This window comes from Psittacula echo, assembly GCF_963264785.1.
Source record: "Psittacula echo genome assembly, chromosome: 2".
Taxonomy (NCBI): Eukaryota; Metazoa; Chordata; class Aves; order Psittaciformes; family Psittacidae; genus Psittacula; species Psittacula echo.
The window spans coordinates 119,410,314-119,425,817 of NC_137737.1; the positions used below are offsets into that span (position 1 = coordinate 119,410,314).

Genomic DNA, 15,504 nt, shown 5'->3' on the forward strand with positions numbered 1-15,504 from the left:
AAATACAGTAACTTAATTCTTACAGTACCTCCGATTTACTTGAATTTCAAGTTGCTGTATTTTTTCCAAAAGCCCTTTTTCAGCAGCTTCCCTCTGCAATTCAAACTCTTTACAAGCAGTTTGTACTGCATCCTCTTTTTCACAATTAAGCTTCTGAATGAGCAACTGCCTGTCTTGTTCTTGGTTAGATACTAGCAGTTCTTTCTCTTCCTCAAGCTTATGGATAATAGCTTCATATTTTTCCTGCTGTTCACAGAGAGACAATTTTTCTGTTTTTTCCTTTTCTAGGGCATTCACTTCCAACTCCAACTTACTTTGTAGTTCTGTTATTTGCTCTGAGAGTCTTTTTTCTGCCTCAGAAGTTTTTTGATGAAGGAGAGTTACTTTATTTAGTTCAGTTCTAAGCAAATTGGATTCTTCTTCATATCTGTCGACTAGCTCAGAAATGCACTGATCTTTCTCAATTGTCATCAGAGTCCTCAGTTCCAACAAGCCTGCTTGATATTCATCACTACTAATTTGTATTCTGTGGTTTAATTTATCTATCTCCTTTTTTAAACTTTCAGTTTCCTTATCAATCTGAGATTTTAATTTCTCTTGTTGCTGGTTTCTGCTTTCTTCCAACAGAAGCTTCATCTCATCAGTTTCTGCCTCTTTCAGGGCAAGTTCAACTTCTAATTTGCACCTCAAATCGGACAGATCTGAAACCTTGAGTTGTAACTCATCGACTTGCCTTTGTTTCTCTTGCACAACTACTGCATGAGATTCCTGCATTTGTTCAAGTCTATGCTGGTTCTCTTTTTTTAATTTATCTAAACAGTCCTTGTGCTCAGCTAGCACTTTCTCAAATTCCTGTAAATGCCTGGCTTGTAGGTTGCTTTCCAGTTCTTTTAAATGGCTTTGCTCTAAGCTCTCAAGTTCTGCCCTCAGGAGTTGTAGTTTTTCATTGTTTTCAACATGAAGTTTTTTCAAGTCTTCAAGTACTATCTCACGTGACTGTCTCAGTTCCTTAATTTCACAATTTTGTGTCTCCATTTGGCATTCCAATTCCAGTAATTTCTGGTCTTTCTCATTCTGAAGGCAAACTACAGCTTCTTTCTCATTTTTCACCATTGCAAACTCATCATTCTTATTCTGAATAACTTCCTCAAGGCCTAGTAAGTCCCCTTTTAACTTCTTAATCTTCTTTTCATTTTCTTCACCATCCTCCAATAATTTATTAATTCTAGTTTCATATTCACTTTTCAAAGACTGTAATTCTTTTTGATGTTTATCTTTTAGTGTTTTTTCAAGTGAGAGTTTTACCTTCTCAATAGTATTTACTATTTCTAATGAAGTGCATTTTAAAGAATTAGAAAAGTCACACTGTTCTCTTTGTACAAGTGTTCTAAAGTGGCAAAGATCTTCTTTTATACCTCTTAAATGTACCTTTGAATCTTGGGCAATAACCCTACACTTCTCCATGCAAACACTGAGAGACGCATTTTCTGTTGAAACATCCTTTACACCAGAATTTGTATCTTGCATACGTCTACTGTCTATTGCATTGATAACTGAAGAATAAAGAGATTCCACCATCATTTCTGGACTTTGTGGATCACTTATTACATTAGGAGATACTGGATTTTCTTCTATTACGAATTCATTTACTGCTGACATAAAGTCAGATTCTGGACTTTCTGCTAATGAATCCAAGTCTAATGATCCTTGCTTAAGAGCTTGTTCCAAGTTTGGATGCGCAATAGTTTCAAAATCAAATGTATGAGCATCAATGCTGTCTGGAGACAACTCTTCTAACGGAGCTGGGGGACACACAGGAGGACACAGGGGACCCTGAAGACTGAGCGATGGAGGAGTTCTTGAAGAGGTAGCAATTGCAGTTCCTGTTGTACTTTCCATCCTTGGTGTGGTAGCAGATTGTGGCGATGCTTGGCTATTGGAGGCCTGCAAGTTATAAAATATGAAACAAACAGTTAACAGAATGATAGGCAAAACTGTTAGTATTTTAAATTATTAAAAATTACCAGGAAAACAAGAACTTAGAAAGTCAGCCTTCTTCACCTTGACAGTACAAAGTAAGTACAACTAGAACTTCAGTAAAAATGTCAAAATTCAGAGATTTTCCAGTACATTAAAAAAAAAAAAAAATCATCATTTAAAAATACATAATTATTAAATGCTTACTGTCCAAAAGTTCTACATAAGTCACATATAATTGTATTTGAGAGGGCTTGAAACGTAACCCAACCTTGAAGTAACGAGTCAGAAACAGGCTTTGTTTCCTAACAGCCTATTGATTTCAGTTTTCCTAATTGTTACTTCTTTTATTTTATTGTTGTTAACGCTGCTACTAAAAATCAGTGTAATCCAGTCATTATTAATATACTAAACTAAGAAGGATTACAAGAACCCTTACTAAAACAAAACTGTTGTCTACTAATGTATCAAAACCATGCATGAGAATCCTTCTGCTTGTGAGAGTGTGCAAGTATTACAGAATAATACGAAGGGCTCATTCTAATTAAAAGCATTCTGACTTTTCAGAATGCAAGACACCACAGCCTGAGTGGATTTTTTTGCCTCCTCCTCCATGCCACTCCCATTGCCCCCAGTTTTTGACATTTTGCTTTTAGACTTTGAATACCACCAAGCCTGATTCTGTAGCAAAAGATTCTTCAAAATATTTACCTGAAAGGCTAATAGTCACAATAGCAACTCACAATCCTTAATGAGTAACAGCAGCTTGTAAACCAATACAAAGATTAAGTTAAGCTTCTCCACCTTCACAGAAAAGTTCCCAATTAATTCTCACCAATTTCAGTGGTTTTGATCCTTAACAGGATAAAATTTTACCTTTAAATCAATTTTACATTAATCATGATTAGATAACATGTTTAAATCTCATTATCATCTATTCTTGTTCATTACTATATGAATTATAAAGCAAGATCTCAAGTTCCAGCGCATACTCTGCTGTAAAGCGTAAATTCATGCACAGTGTTTGAAAACCAACCTTTGTTATTCAAAGACATCATACTTTTCCATTCTGCCATGGAAAATACACTTTAAGTGAATTCAGCTGAAGTTTGATTTATCACATGTGTAATAGCTGTAACTGCAGGCTAAGTCATGTACACTTATTTCTATGCACCTGAAATTAAGTAAAGCACCATTTTGATATGTTTTAAGAAAATAATCTATCTCAGCAAGGCCTTAGAGACAATGTGTTCTGTGATTTTCAGACTTTTTCTATGTGACAAACTCAATTTAATTTACAGTATGACGTATCTAAAACATTACACTTCAGTGAGAGATTTTCTTTGTTATTTAATACTTTAACATAATAAATTTACTGCTTGCAAGCTTTGTTTGACAGGCTAAGTGAAGGGTGTATTAAAGTCCTCTTCCTTCACTATCTTCAAATCTACCAGAACTAGGCACAAATGGTCAACCTGTAGTGTCTTATACTATCAACTATTAAATACAGTAGAAAGATAGAAGTCCTAATGCCAACATTAGATTGAACAAATTCCTAGAACGAAAATATAAACCTAAAGCTTCAGCAAGCACAGAACACATCCCAGTGCAAGCCAAAAAGCAATGTACAGGCTCAGTATCCATCAAGAATGTATTCCTGAACAGTTTTGTAATAGGATGGAAGCAATTCTTCCTAAGAAAATTACAGTGATTTACACATAATTAAAATACATAACGAGACTATCTGTGACATGCAGGATGAAAAGATGTGAGCAACATGATCAGGATCACAAACTGGAGGAGATCCCAGGCACAGCTACAGGTTGGGCAGAGAAGAGATTCAGAGCAGCCCTGCAGAGAAGGACTTGGGGGTGTTGGTCGATGGAAAAATGAACATGAGCCGGCTTCAGTGTGCGCTCGCAGCCCAGAAAGCCAACCGTATCCTGGGCTGCATCAAAAGGAGCGTGACCAGCAGGTCGAAGGAGGTGATCCTGCCCCTCTACTCTGCTCTCCTGAGACCTCACTTGGAGTATTGTGTGCAGTTCTGGTGTCCTCAACATAAAAAGGACATGGAACTGTTGGAACAAGTCCAGAGGAGGGCCACGAGGATGATCAGGGGACTGGAGCACCTCCCGTATGGAGACAGGCTGAGAAAGTTGGGGCTGTTCAGCCTGGAGAAGAGAAGGCTGCGTGGAGACCTCATAGCAGCCTTCCAGTATCTGAAGGGGGCCTACAAGGATGCTGAGGAGGGACTCTTCATCAGGGACTGTAGTGACAGGACAAGGGGTAACGGGTTAAAACTTAAACAGGAGAAGTCTAGATTGGATATAAGGAAGAAATTCTTTACTGAGAGGGTGGTGAGGCACTGGAATGGGTTACCCAGGGAGGTTGTGAATGCTCCGTTCTTGGCGGTGTTCAAAGCCAGGTTGGATGAGGCCTTGGGTGACATGGTTTAGTGTGGGATGTCCGTGCCCATGGCAGGGGTGTTGGAACTAGATGATCTTAAGGTCCTTTGCAACCCTAACTATTCTATGATTCTGTGTTATGTTGATTTTTTTTAACAGATCAATGTTCTAAGAGATCTCAGATGGACTGTCTGTAATACTATAGCCCAACCATTACCTTACTTTTCCATCCTTCATCCTTGAAAGACTTGATCTTATTCATCTGAGTAATGTGACCACCTTGAAAAGAAACTGTCTTAACAACTCATAGGAATGCTGGCAGCAAAAGAATCCCATAAGACATTCAGTCTCTAAGTGCTGGAGATCCTTCAGAATGGTGCTCTTCTCCAAAAGCCAACACTGCCTCCAGCTGATAATCCTCAATATCCTGCTCACGCCCCTTTTCCAAACCATCCACACTGTCTCCATACATTTGCATGTCGGGTGTTCTTTAGTGTATTAGTTTTTACTGAAGAAACTTGTGCTATCAGCTAAACACAGCTACTTGCTTAGTGACAGTGGAGTTGAGAAATTTTCAACAATAGAACTCCAAAAAATCCGAAAGTTTCAGATATCAGAGTGATTATGTATAAAGAGCTGATTTTTGTTTTCTCAATCTTTTACAAATGGCTGCTACTCAAAAAGTGACCCTATTCTCCTCCATACCATGTAAATGTTCTCTTAATGGAGATTAGTGTGAATAGCTGAATTCTGAACTGAGATTTAGGAAGATTATTTCCAGCTCTGACACTCATCTACTTTGCAGAGATGCATTTACACCTCACTTCCATTAGCATTCCACTTTGCACCTATATGAAAGTAAAATATTATAATACAAATACTTTGAAAATCAGTAACAAAAACCCACTGTAAAAAACTTACGTTCATTATATACAAAGCATTGTCTTTATTTATTGAAAATGAATGCAGGCCATCAGACAAAGGGAAATGCTCCTTCTGTTAAAGGTAACTAAATGCTCCTTTTGTTAAAGCTAGTATTAGTTCAGGTTTAAGCATTTCCTTTGAGTTTAATTTCATGCTGTTTACCTAAGAAAACTTAGAAAAACAAATACTGAAAGATATTGCATATGCTGATGCATGCCTGGATTCAAAGCATATGTTTTAAGTGACAAACATTTAACATTGATAAACCAGGGCTTTAACAGTAATAAAAACTAGCACCACAGATATCAGTAAGCACATACTAAAAAAGCACTTTAAAGACTTTGAATACTGGAAGGCCCTACAGAAAGCCGCATACAAAGATAGTATCTGCTTTTGGCACCCCTGCAGAACCATTCTAGAAAGAGTAAGGATATAGCATGAATAAAAAAAAAAAAAACAAAACAAAAAAATTGTCACTGTGTGAATCAACACTCTACTGAGCTTGGCTTCCTTATGACCTGGGCCTGTAACAAATGCCATGCCTCTGCAGCAGCTGCTGAGAGCTGGGTCTCTAGCTCGAACACCAGATTACTACCTAGCAATGAGTTAAATCTCACATTTTGAGTAGCTGAGACCATATGGAAAACTTTATATATTGCTGCCTATCCCTGAGAAGCTGGTGCCTGCCATCTAGTCTATTCACAATCTACAGGCAGCAAGGTATGCATGTGTCATACACTGTAATTCCTGTGATAATGAAAGAAAGGCATCAAGAGCAGAAAAAAACAGAAAAGAGAGAGACAGAAGCAGAGTTAAAAGTTCTCAAGCACTGCTGGATTATATTTATTGTTCTAATTATGTTACTACATTAAAAAGGGAATGGGACAATTTTTGGAAGGATTACAACAGTGTGTCTATTTCAAACTTAACTAGAACAAATGGTAGGTTCATAATCTGATTTGAAAAGCCAGCTTCTCCTAAAAGAGAAAATTTAAATACCAAAGGATTCCATATGTCAATCACCTACTAACCATGCAGAAGACACCTTAATCAACTTATCCAAGTCCTGTGAGCACCTTAGCTTTCTCCTGTACATCTTTAACCTAATCACAGATCTGCTTAAATTTTGTATTACAGAAATAAGAGGGCACATCTTTGGCAAGACAGTTAAATTACAAAGAATATGCAGAAAGCTTTAAAAAGGAAAAAAGATTTCAAAGTAGTAACAAAAAATCCACAAAAATGCTCTTTGACTACTTTGATGTTATATTAAAAAATAAATCTGCTGATAGAGAAGCATGTCCTCATTAATGTTCCAGGAACTTGAAAGCTGAAACAGTAAGAGTTAGAAGGACACTTGCTACTAACATCCCCAGTAAGGGGCTGGGTCTCCTCTCTGACTTGCTCTTTACTCACTTGTCTGCAGCCACAACTTTTCTCTCCTGCCTAAAGCTACTATCAAAAGACCAGCTGCAGTAGCTAATACGGTAGGATGAACTCCCACCCGATCGAGAGCTAAACTGCTGCACTACCAGCAAGTCAGGGTAACTATCCCAGTTCAACTTAAAAAAACAAGCTTATGCTGCCACCTGTACGGAAAGGGAAGCTGGGATCAAACATATCTCCCTGAGGCCAACATTCTGCTTATAAACAACAACACCTGCACAGTCACTGCCAGCTCTGCACCAAGCTGGGTTGGTATCTCACAATACATCAACAGAATGTGTAGATGCATGAAGCTACAGGCATTTTCAGGACTATTATTAAATGTTTATTCATACTTCTAATTATATTCTGTAAATACCCAGCAATGCTAAGGATAAGAAAAGGACATCTTCAAATTCTTTCAATAATTCTACACAAGAAAAGAACATGGGCAAAAGTAGTATAATTTAAAAATTCTAGATCATCTGTGGAACAAAGCAACACAGAGAAAGACCTAGTATCTTTCATCAAGTAATAATAAGAATGCTGTCACTGAGAAGTAAAAATCTGACAGATGTATTTGCTTCAATTCCAAAAAAACTGTTCAAATGAATCACTGAAATTACACACAGAAATGGTCATTTTCAAGATGACATCATAAATGGCCTGGCTCTGACTGTGCAATGCAATTTACTCTGAGGAAAGAGACAATTATACAAAGCTGTCTAAGCACTTAACATTTCTGTGTCAGCCAAGAATCCAAACTGGTCAAAGCACAGCAAAAGAGACGAACAGATTCTCCTGATTTGGTAAGCATCTCTTTTGTTCAGCCAGATACTGATAAAAATTTCCTCACATAAGCAAGCCTGAACCAAAAAGGGCAAACAGTTAATACCTGAACAAGTAATGTACCTTTCCTGCTTATTCTTCTACCGTTGTTATGTCTATTTTGAATTAAAACCTACTCCTTTGATTTATTTCACACTCTTCCAACACTGCAAACCCTGGTGAAAAATTAATTCATTAGAACACCTGTAACTATCCTGGTTTCTTATGACATAAATGTTGGGATGCTCTAAGTTGGATGTGACCTTCTGTGTTTCAGAGCATGCTCTGTTGGAAAAGCATGTTCAAAAAACCTCCCAGATTTCACAAAATTTATATCATTCCTTGCCCATTCCATTGGCTAAAACAGGCCCTAACACCCTTCTTAATGGTTGTTCATATGAAAACCATCTTCATAAAGAGGAAAGAGCTAAAATGTTACATGACACACCTTTTTTACACTACAGAACAATGAGCAACCTAGGTCTCATATTTCATGTAAATTCAAGACTTCCAGTAAATCTTGCATTCAAGTCCTAGAGGATGTAAACTTAACATCATCCGGCTTAAGCAGGAATTCACCCATTAAAAGCTGAACATGCCCACAACCTTGGTAGTTATAGAAGATGCTTCTACTCAGCAATGTGCTTACAAATGCTTGCAACAAAGATCACATGAATCCAACAAAAATTACACCTTTTTTTTTTTTTTTAATAGCAAAAATGGTAAAAAAATCCCAATTTGAAGCAGTCAACTTCACAGAAAAACTTAATCATTGCTAAATTCACTCAGTGTTTTACTGGGACAGGATACAGTCAGAAGCTAAAAGGACCCTGGTTTGGTGTATTATGAAAGTTAGAGGCTGAATGCACAGAAGCAATCGAAAGTGTTTAGCAGAAACAGGAGTTTCTAGGGGAAAGAATCTGCTTGACAGACAGAGTGAAACTAAGAAGAGATCTTTTCGCCATCTGTTCCTTCTATATTCAAAGAAAAAGATAGCAATATATTTCTTCCCTTCCCCCAAAAGCAGGACTGCAATAAAGGAGTAGGTGACACATCAATATCCAGGTTAATGTGGACAACCAACTGAGGCCCTAACTGCTTGTGCCAAAAGGACTTAAAAAGCAATGCAAAATACCTAGAAGTAACAACTTCATTAAATACAAACTACAGCAACACAGGCAAAACGTACACATTCTGCACATAGAAGCTTTAGAAAATGGCAGAAAACAAATACAAACAGAATAATTCTACTTCAACAATTTCTGTGGAATAGAAGCATCTGTTAAATGTTTAGAAAATATTCAGTATCTTTTGACTATTCTCTAGATAGACTCACTTGAAGAGCTCAAAATTCTCAGTGTGTGATTAGAAAGGAAACTACTATGCAGTTATAAGACCAGCCAATCTTTACATCTGGAAAAACAAAGTTTCTTTCTTAAGTGGTTAATAAAATAATATTGTAAAATTATTCTACTATTTTCCATAGAATATTCTCTTTTCTTGGTAAAGAAAAAAATACCTTTTGTTCATTCAGCAGGTCTGTAATAGTTTGTGACATTTCATCCAAACTCTGTGCTGCCTTGACCAGGTTATGTAGAGCACGTACATGCTGGTGAAGAGGTTCAAAGTCACAAAGTATGGGAACCCTTAAAAACAGAGTAAGATTAAATTTTTTCCCACATTGTTGATCTAATATTCAAACATATTAAAACTATTATGTGTATATTCCAACAAGACTAAGCTTTCCTCTGCATAAGATTTGTACTTTCTTCATTTCATCTATTTTACATGGAAAATCCACTAAGACTACCCGGTATATGTGTTTTAAATTAAGAACTTGAAAGCTTTTAAAGAGTAACTAATGATAAACACAGTGATAGGAAACTAATGTGTCAGTCTTTCCTTCTGAGAAAAACATTTACCAGTAGTACCTAGAGTTAGAGTAACAGAAGAGAATTGATAGTGATTAGATCTGTAATTGAAGCACTTATGCTTGCAAATGACTCTATTCTTCTCTCCCTTTGGATTCCCTTCAATCCAGCTCTTCCTCTGAGGTAGCTATTAATCCTCAACTATTTTATTTTAATGATAGGTAATGTAAATTAAAAGACTGATTAATGTGTTGTGATCACATTGCAAGTGTTGCAAGATGAGCTTTCAACTGCAAGTTTTCTAAACCTTTGGAAATGCCACATTTATTTAATTTTTCTTGAGGGTTCATATATCCAGGATTTTTAATTCGTTCAGCAATAGCTCCACTGAAATAATGAATCAGGAGTTCATTTAGACTAACAATATAATAAAACTAGATTATACTTTAATGTATTTTGCATTCTCTACTCAATATACAGGGCAAGTGGTGCTAGCGTATTTTTGTAGAATTAAGATTTCAATAATCACTCAAACATATAATTTCAGAAAACTGAAGCACTGTAAATAAACAGAAGCATCATTTTAATTATTCAGCTCAGTGGTTTGGTGCTGACAGAAAAGGACTGTGCTGGGTCTCAGTTTGCCTATTGCTTGCTTTTTAGATGTTAAATAAAAACACCAAAACTGTATTGCTCTAAAGTTTCTTCTGAGCCTCAGCATCTACCATGGTGCGTGACAGCTTTGCTCACCCAAATCGCAAGTCTACCACTATCATTAATATTTCCAGCAAATTAATCCTGAGCTCAGAAACCAGGAGGAAGGAGACATAATCCTACCTCTACTGCCATCAAGTGGAAAGCTATATCACTACAACAATTCAGACCAACTGAACCAGTTTGGTAAGTGACTGGTGTTTTGAAAATAGCAAGGCAAATTTCCTCCTGAATTCAGTCTAAGCTTCCCAGGAAAGTATGAAAAATCTCAGAAACCCAAATGTCAGGCAAAAAATCAGCAATATCATACCATAGCTTTCACCTTTTTCCTGCATAATCACTGAGGAGCAAACCTCAGAGCATTAACAAGAGAAATTAAAATGGTACATCAGCTGTACCATGATCAAATCCACTGTCAAGCTAACTAAATCCACTATACTTATTATATAGTTATTCCAGCAGCAATACCATAAGGATGGCCAGGAATTCTGAATCAAAAAGACCACCAGTAAAAAATACAGGTGAAAAATGCAGTGAACACAGCTCCCGTACTAAGCACCAACTAACAAGCATCAGGCTGATAGTGCTAGTGAACCTCACAGATGACAGCAGAGTATCCTCCTTTTGGATTTATCTTATCATCCTTTGTGGGATTATGGTGTTGGCACTAAAAAAAAAACAAAGGAATCTCAGCAAATTTCTATCTGCAGATGTCTTCTAGAAGAAGGATGGTGGATACATGCAGCATTTGACTGTGGTCAGAATGACAGCCGAATCTCCTCCTAGAGAACCTTAAGGAGAACTTGCTACTGCCTATTTCTTGCCCATTACCTTGGTTGGCATTTCTTCATCTGACTGCTAGGTTTAAGATTCTTGGCAGGTTTGAAAGCTCACTCTCTTAACAGTCAACTTATCCAGAAAGACATCTCCAGGTTCTAGGTAAGAAACTAATTCTGTCAGGTTGCTGAGAGACAAAACAACAAAACTACATTTGTATGCCTGCCTCATTGTTGGGACTTAAGAAACCTTGAAATAGAGTTCTGCTCAAAATGATGGGACTTCCATACACAGCACAGGCACTTAGAGAATACAGTTTTCATAAAATCAGCCTGTCAGAGACAAAGCAGTAAGTAAATACAGGAGATGTGTGAGCTAAAGACATTTATTTTATTTGCTTCAGAATATCACTTAAAGAGCAAATGGGAGGGAGGAAAAACCAATTTAATTCTGATCTGACAATTTTTTCCTTTTTTTTTTAGCTATGAGGCAGAGAGGAACATCCAAAATCTTTAACATCTCAATACAGAATGCATGTGTTAAAATCACCTGACCTTGAATACACGAAGCATATAGACAATATGTAACTGCATTAAGTCAGTGAAGACCATTGCTTAAGAACGGTTTCAGTTCAAAAAATATCCATCTTCTCCTCATGAATAATGAACTTGGGGGACAGAGGGAAACAAAGGGGGTGTTATTAGGTGGGGAAGCCATTTCTGTACCACACAAACTTTAAAAAGGTGCTTTACCTGAGTAACGGCTGTACTTCTGAAGGACAAAAAGACTGCAAAAACTGCAAGTCACTCAATGAGATATCTGGAAGCTCACTGTCAAATCTGCGAGGTTTTCGTGTCTGTATTAAAAAGAAATAACATACATGTTGTTAAGTAAGCAATATCAAGATGACCAAGAAAGGATTAAAAAATAGCCTCATTAATGACAGAAAATTTGGTGGTTAACCAATATATATCTCTCTCAAAAGATTTCACACTTTTTTGAAAGAACCATGTCTCGCCCCACCCCCCTAAAAATGCAATCATTTACATTTATAGTCACTAACTCTATTCTACTGATGCCCAAGGCATTACAGATAGAGTATTTCAGCTGGAGGGGACTACAACCATCATGTAGTCCAAATTCCTCCCTACTACCACGCTTCATAATAACATTAAGGATGTGCTTAAAAGTTAAGGAACAAGAGATAGCACTGAAACTTTATTTGTTGTGCTACTAAACAGTCAAGTATTAATTCAGATCAGTATTCAAAACACTGAAATGAGTAACACTTTATTTTCCAAATTTTATTTTCTTTCTTTTTTTTTTTTTTAAGAGAAAAGGTGCAAACAAGAAGCTGATATTGTTAAAAAATGCAAAGTGAGATGGCAATATAAGAATCAGAGACAATTATCTTACTTAAATTAGCTACAATGTATGAAATTGAAGTTAACAGGCAAAGCTTGATTACAGCTATACTTTTTCATCCCTTCATGTCATCAGCCAATAAAGGGATAAAAATGCCTTTCCACTAATCTGGTGATTATAGAAAAATATGAAAACCTTTTATTTGCTTTTACCATTAGCTTAATTTTATGGCTTTATTTTTCAGAAGAGAGAATTAGATGATCAAATTATTCCTCTTGGCTTCATTTTACTGATCATTAACAGCCATTTTTTGCTCAATACCACAGGCTCCTTGTTAAAAAGGAGTATCAAGTTGACATTTCCTCTCCCACCACACTGCAAGTTATGAATCGATGTTAATATAAGCCACTTGAAATAGCAAGGAACACTAGCTCCCAGCTTGTTCATCTGTGTCAGAGCAATGTTACAGGAGTATAGCTGGAATGAAGCAAGCTTCACTTCTTAATTTATGAAAATACAGTTTATAAGAATTTAAAAAAACCCACAAAATATATTGACTACATACACAGAAGGATGGAGGCCAAGAGTCAAGTCCTCTAAACAAACGATTCCTTAGAAAAGACTTTCCTGGGTAAAGAAAATAGTTATTTAAAAAACAGAAATGCTACATAAAAGCAATGCCTCAAGAGAAAATGATTAAGCTGCTGCAGTCTAACATCTGAACCAAATTTGAAAGCACTACTAACTATGCGATTTCTTGACAACTGAAAATTGCAAGTGACCACAGAACTTCATGCGAAACCCACCATCCAGGTAGAACTTCTCATTTCACTGAAAAATCTTTTTGCTTAAGTTCACCCCTTCAAAAGCCTCAACTCCTTATTCAAATTTTCATTGTAATCTTGCTAATCTCTTTTCCAAAATTTTGAAAACCTTTTGCTCAATTATCTTATTTTAGCTGTCCATTCAGATCATAAATTGCAGAAAAAAAGAGAAGTTAATCAGATTTTTTTACCAGCAACTTTTATTTATTTATTTATTTTTATTTTAAAAACTTCTGGTCAAAATATTCAGATTGAGTCTTTTCTTGCTTTTTTCTGCAGTAGTACAGAGTAAGTCACAGCAATACACAAATATTCAGTAACGGTTTTTAAAGTGTCACTTAAAAGAACAGTAAAGCTCACAGAGCAAGTTCAAACAGAAAATGCATTTGAACATAATAATTAGAAATCTTATCATTGACAAGCATTAAACTAATTAGAAGTTTAACAGTATTTTGGATAATCTATACAGAACAGTTCATTAATTTGATTAATAGCGAAATCAATAAAAAATATTTCGTCCATAATAGGACCATCTGGCACATTGCATGCATTTCCTTTTTAAGTAAAAAAATTATACAGGTATTTAAGCTATCACAGAAAAAAAGTATTTTAACAACAAAGACAAAAGTCATACTTAACCACAAGTCTGATTTCAAAGAAAAAAAGAAAAAAAGTACTTACTGAACAGTTTACCAAAAGATTCTCTTTTTGCCTTTTCAGCTTCATATAGGTGTTTTCCATCTTTTATTAAAGCACCTGCCCACTGTGGAAGGGAAAATATTTATTTAATTGTTATTTTATACATTGTCACAAAGGTTAAGTCCTGAGGTTTTACTTACTTACCTCCCTGTAGTGTTTTATGAACATTTTTCTCCTCACAACCTCAACAACAGCCAGGCAGTACATTTGAGGAACAGTACTGAGAGCCTCTACAACCTTGACCCTTTCTAGGAGCTCTGTTACAAGACGAAGCAGTGCCTGTAGTTTCTCTCCATCTTGGTCAGCATGAAGCATTACAAAACAACACCACCTACAAAAGCAGATTACATTTTAGAAGATAACAACTTCGTCATCTCTGCTGCACTTAAATTTCACTAAAATTAGCAACATGTCTGGATGAGCTGAACGATGACATCATTTACATGGGACAACAACAGGCTATCTAGAAGTGTCAAGCACTCAAAATTCAGCAGTCACCTTGCAATTCCCTGCTAATTTCTCACAGTAAGATATCCGCATCAGTGCTCAAAAAATGAACGCTTACCACCATTTGAGTTAACGTGTTCTTTTTGACAAGTAATGCTCTTGGCATACAAAACCCTGGGAGGAATGATAATGTTGATTCCTGAGCAAAGAAGAGACTAATTTTTGTCTACAAATCTTAAAAGTACTTACTGAAAAGCATTAGTAAGACATATTAAAGGTAGCAATATTGTCCAAGAAGCAGTATCTGAACAATGGGAAGTTCACACCATCTACTTATGCATTACAAGAAACAGCACCTGTAACATGCAAAGTCTTGCACCTTGTAATCACATCTTCAATTATGTTATTGATATAACCAATATAATAATGTCAAGCACAGCCACCAACATAACTTAGTCACAGGGTAACTATTGAAAAGGTGATTACTGGTGTGTTTCAGGTGAAACATTACAGTAACTTTGCACCACAAAAGGCATAAAGTGGAGGCATACCCCAGAAGTTATCAAAGTAATTGCTTTTTGTTGACAGAAACAAATCAAAACAATAAATGCAAATAAGTCAACATTAAGCAACTTGAAACATATCTTAACGGAGAAACCACAAGATGGGTACTGTTGACTTCCTTATAGTAATAAGTAGTAAAAAATATAAACAATACATTATATGAAGCCAACAAGTGCAAGTTCAAAACACAAAAGGATGCACATTTTCCATACAACATACAGTCGCAGAACTTGCAAACTTTGCAAAAAAAATAGGAGTCTGTGAATTCAAAAAGCTGGACTAGCTTACGGAAAAAAACCCCATCAGAAATTAAAACCAGAAGAGCTGCTTCTAGATCAGATATTCTTCTCGAAGATTTGCTATAGTTAAGTTTATGTTCTCACCTTATTATTAGATTCCCATTATGATCATTTGCTACTACTAACAGCTACTGAAAATTAGCTAGAAGAACCTTTGGTTTGACCCAAAAAACAGTTGGGTTGTTTGTTGGTTTGGTTTTTTTGTTTGTTTGTTTTTGGGTTTTTTTTCCAGTGTGTTTGGGGGGTTTTGGTTGTGGGTTATCTGGTGTGCTGTTTTTTGTTGGTGTGGGCTATTTTTTTTAATATATATATATATATATATATGTATGTACCTATACACCTTATTCTTCTCTTCAGATCTACCTTCTATGCATTCACTTTTCAC

At 36.1% G+C, this 15,504-nt stretch overlaps 1 protein-coding gene across 8 annotated transcripts in view; it reads right to left on the bottom strand.

The window, feature by feature from the left end:
• Positions 1–15,504, bottom strand: part of RB1CC1 (RB1 inducible coiled-coil 1) — a 76,648-nt gene that overhangs the window by 20,063 nt on the left and 41,081 nt on the right. For all 8 annotated transcript variants that reach the window (XM_080609934.1, XM_080609937.1, XM_080609938.1 and 5 more), the window contains 6 exons: positions 13,954–14,140; positions 13,792–13,873; positions 12,852–12,913; positions 11,674–11,777; positions 9,079–9,205; positions 29–1,944 (listed from right to left, as the gene is read on the bottom strand). In XM_080609934.1, coding sequence (XP_080466060.1) covers positions 29–1,944; positions 9,079–9,205; positions 11,674–11,777; positions 12,852–12,913; positions 13,792–13,873; positions 13,954–14,140 — 2,478 coding nt within the window. The remainder of the gene's footprint in view (positions 1–28; positions 1,945–9,078; positions 9,206–11,673; positions 11,778–12,851; positions 12,914–13,791; positions 13,874–13,953; positions 14,141–15,504) is intronic.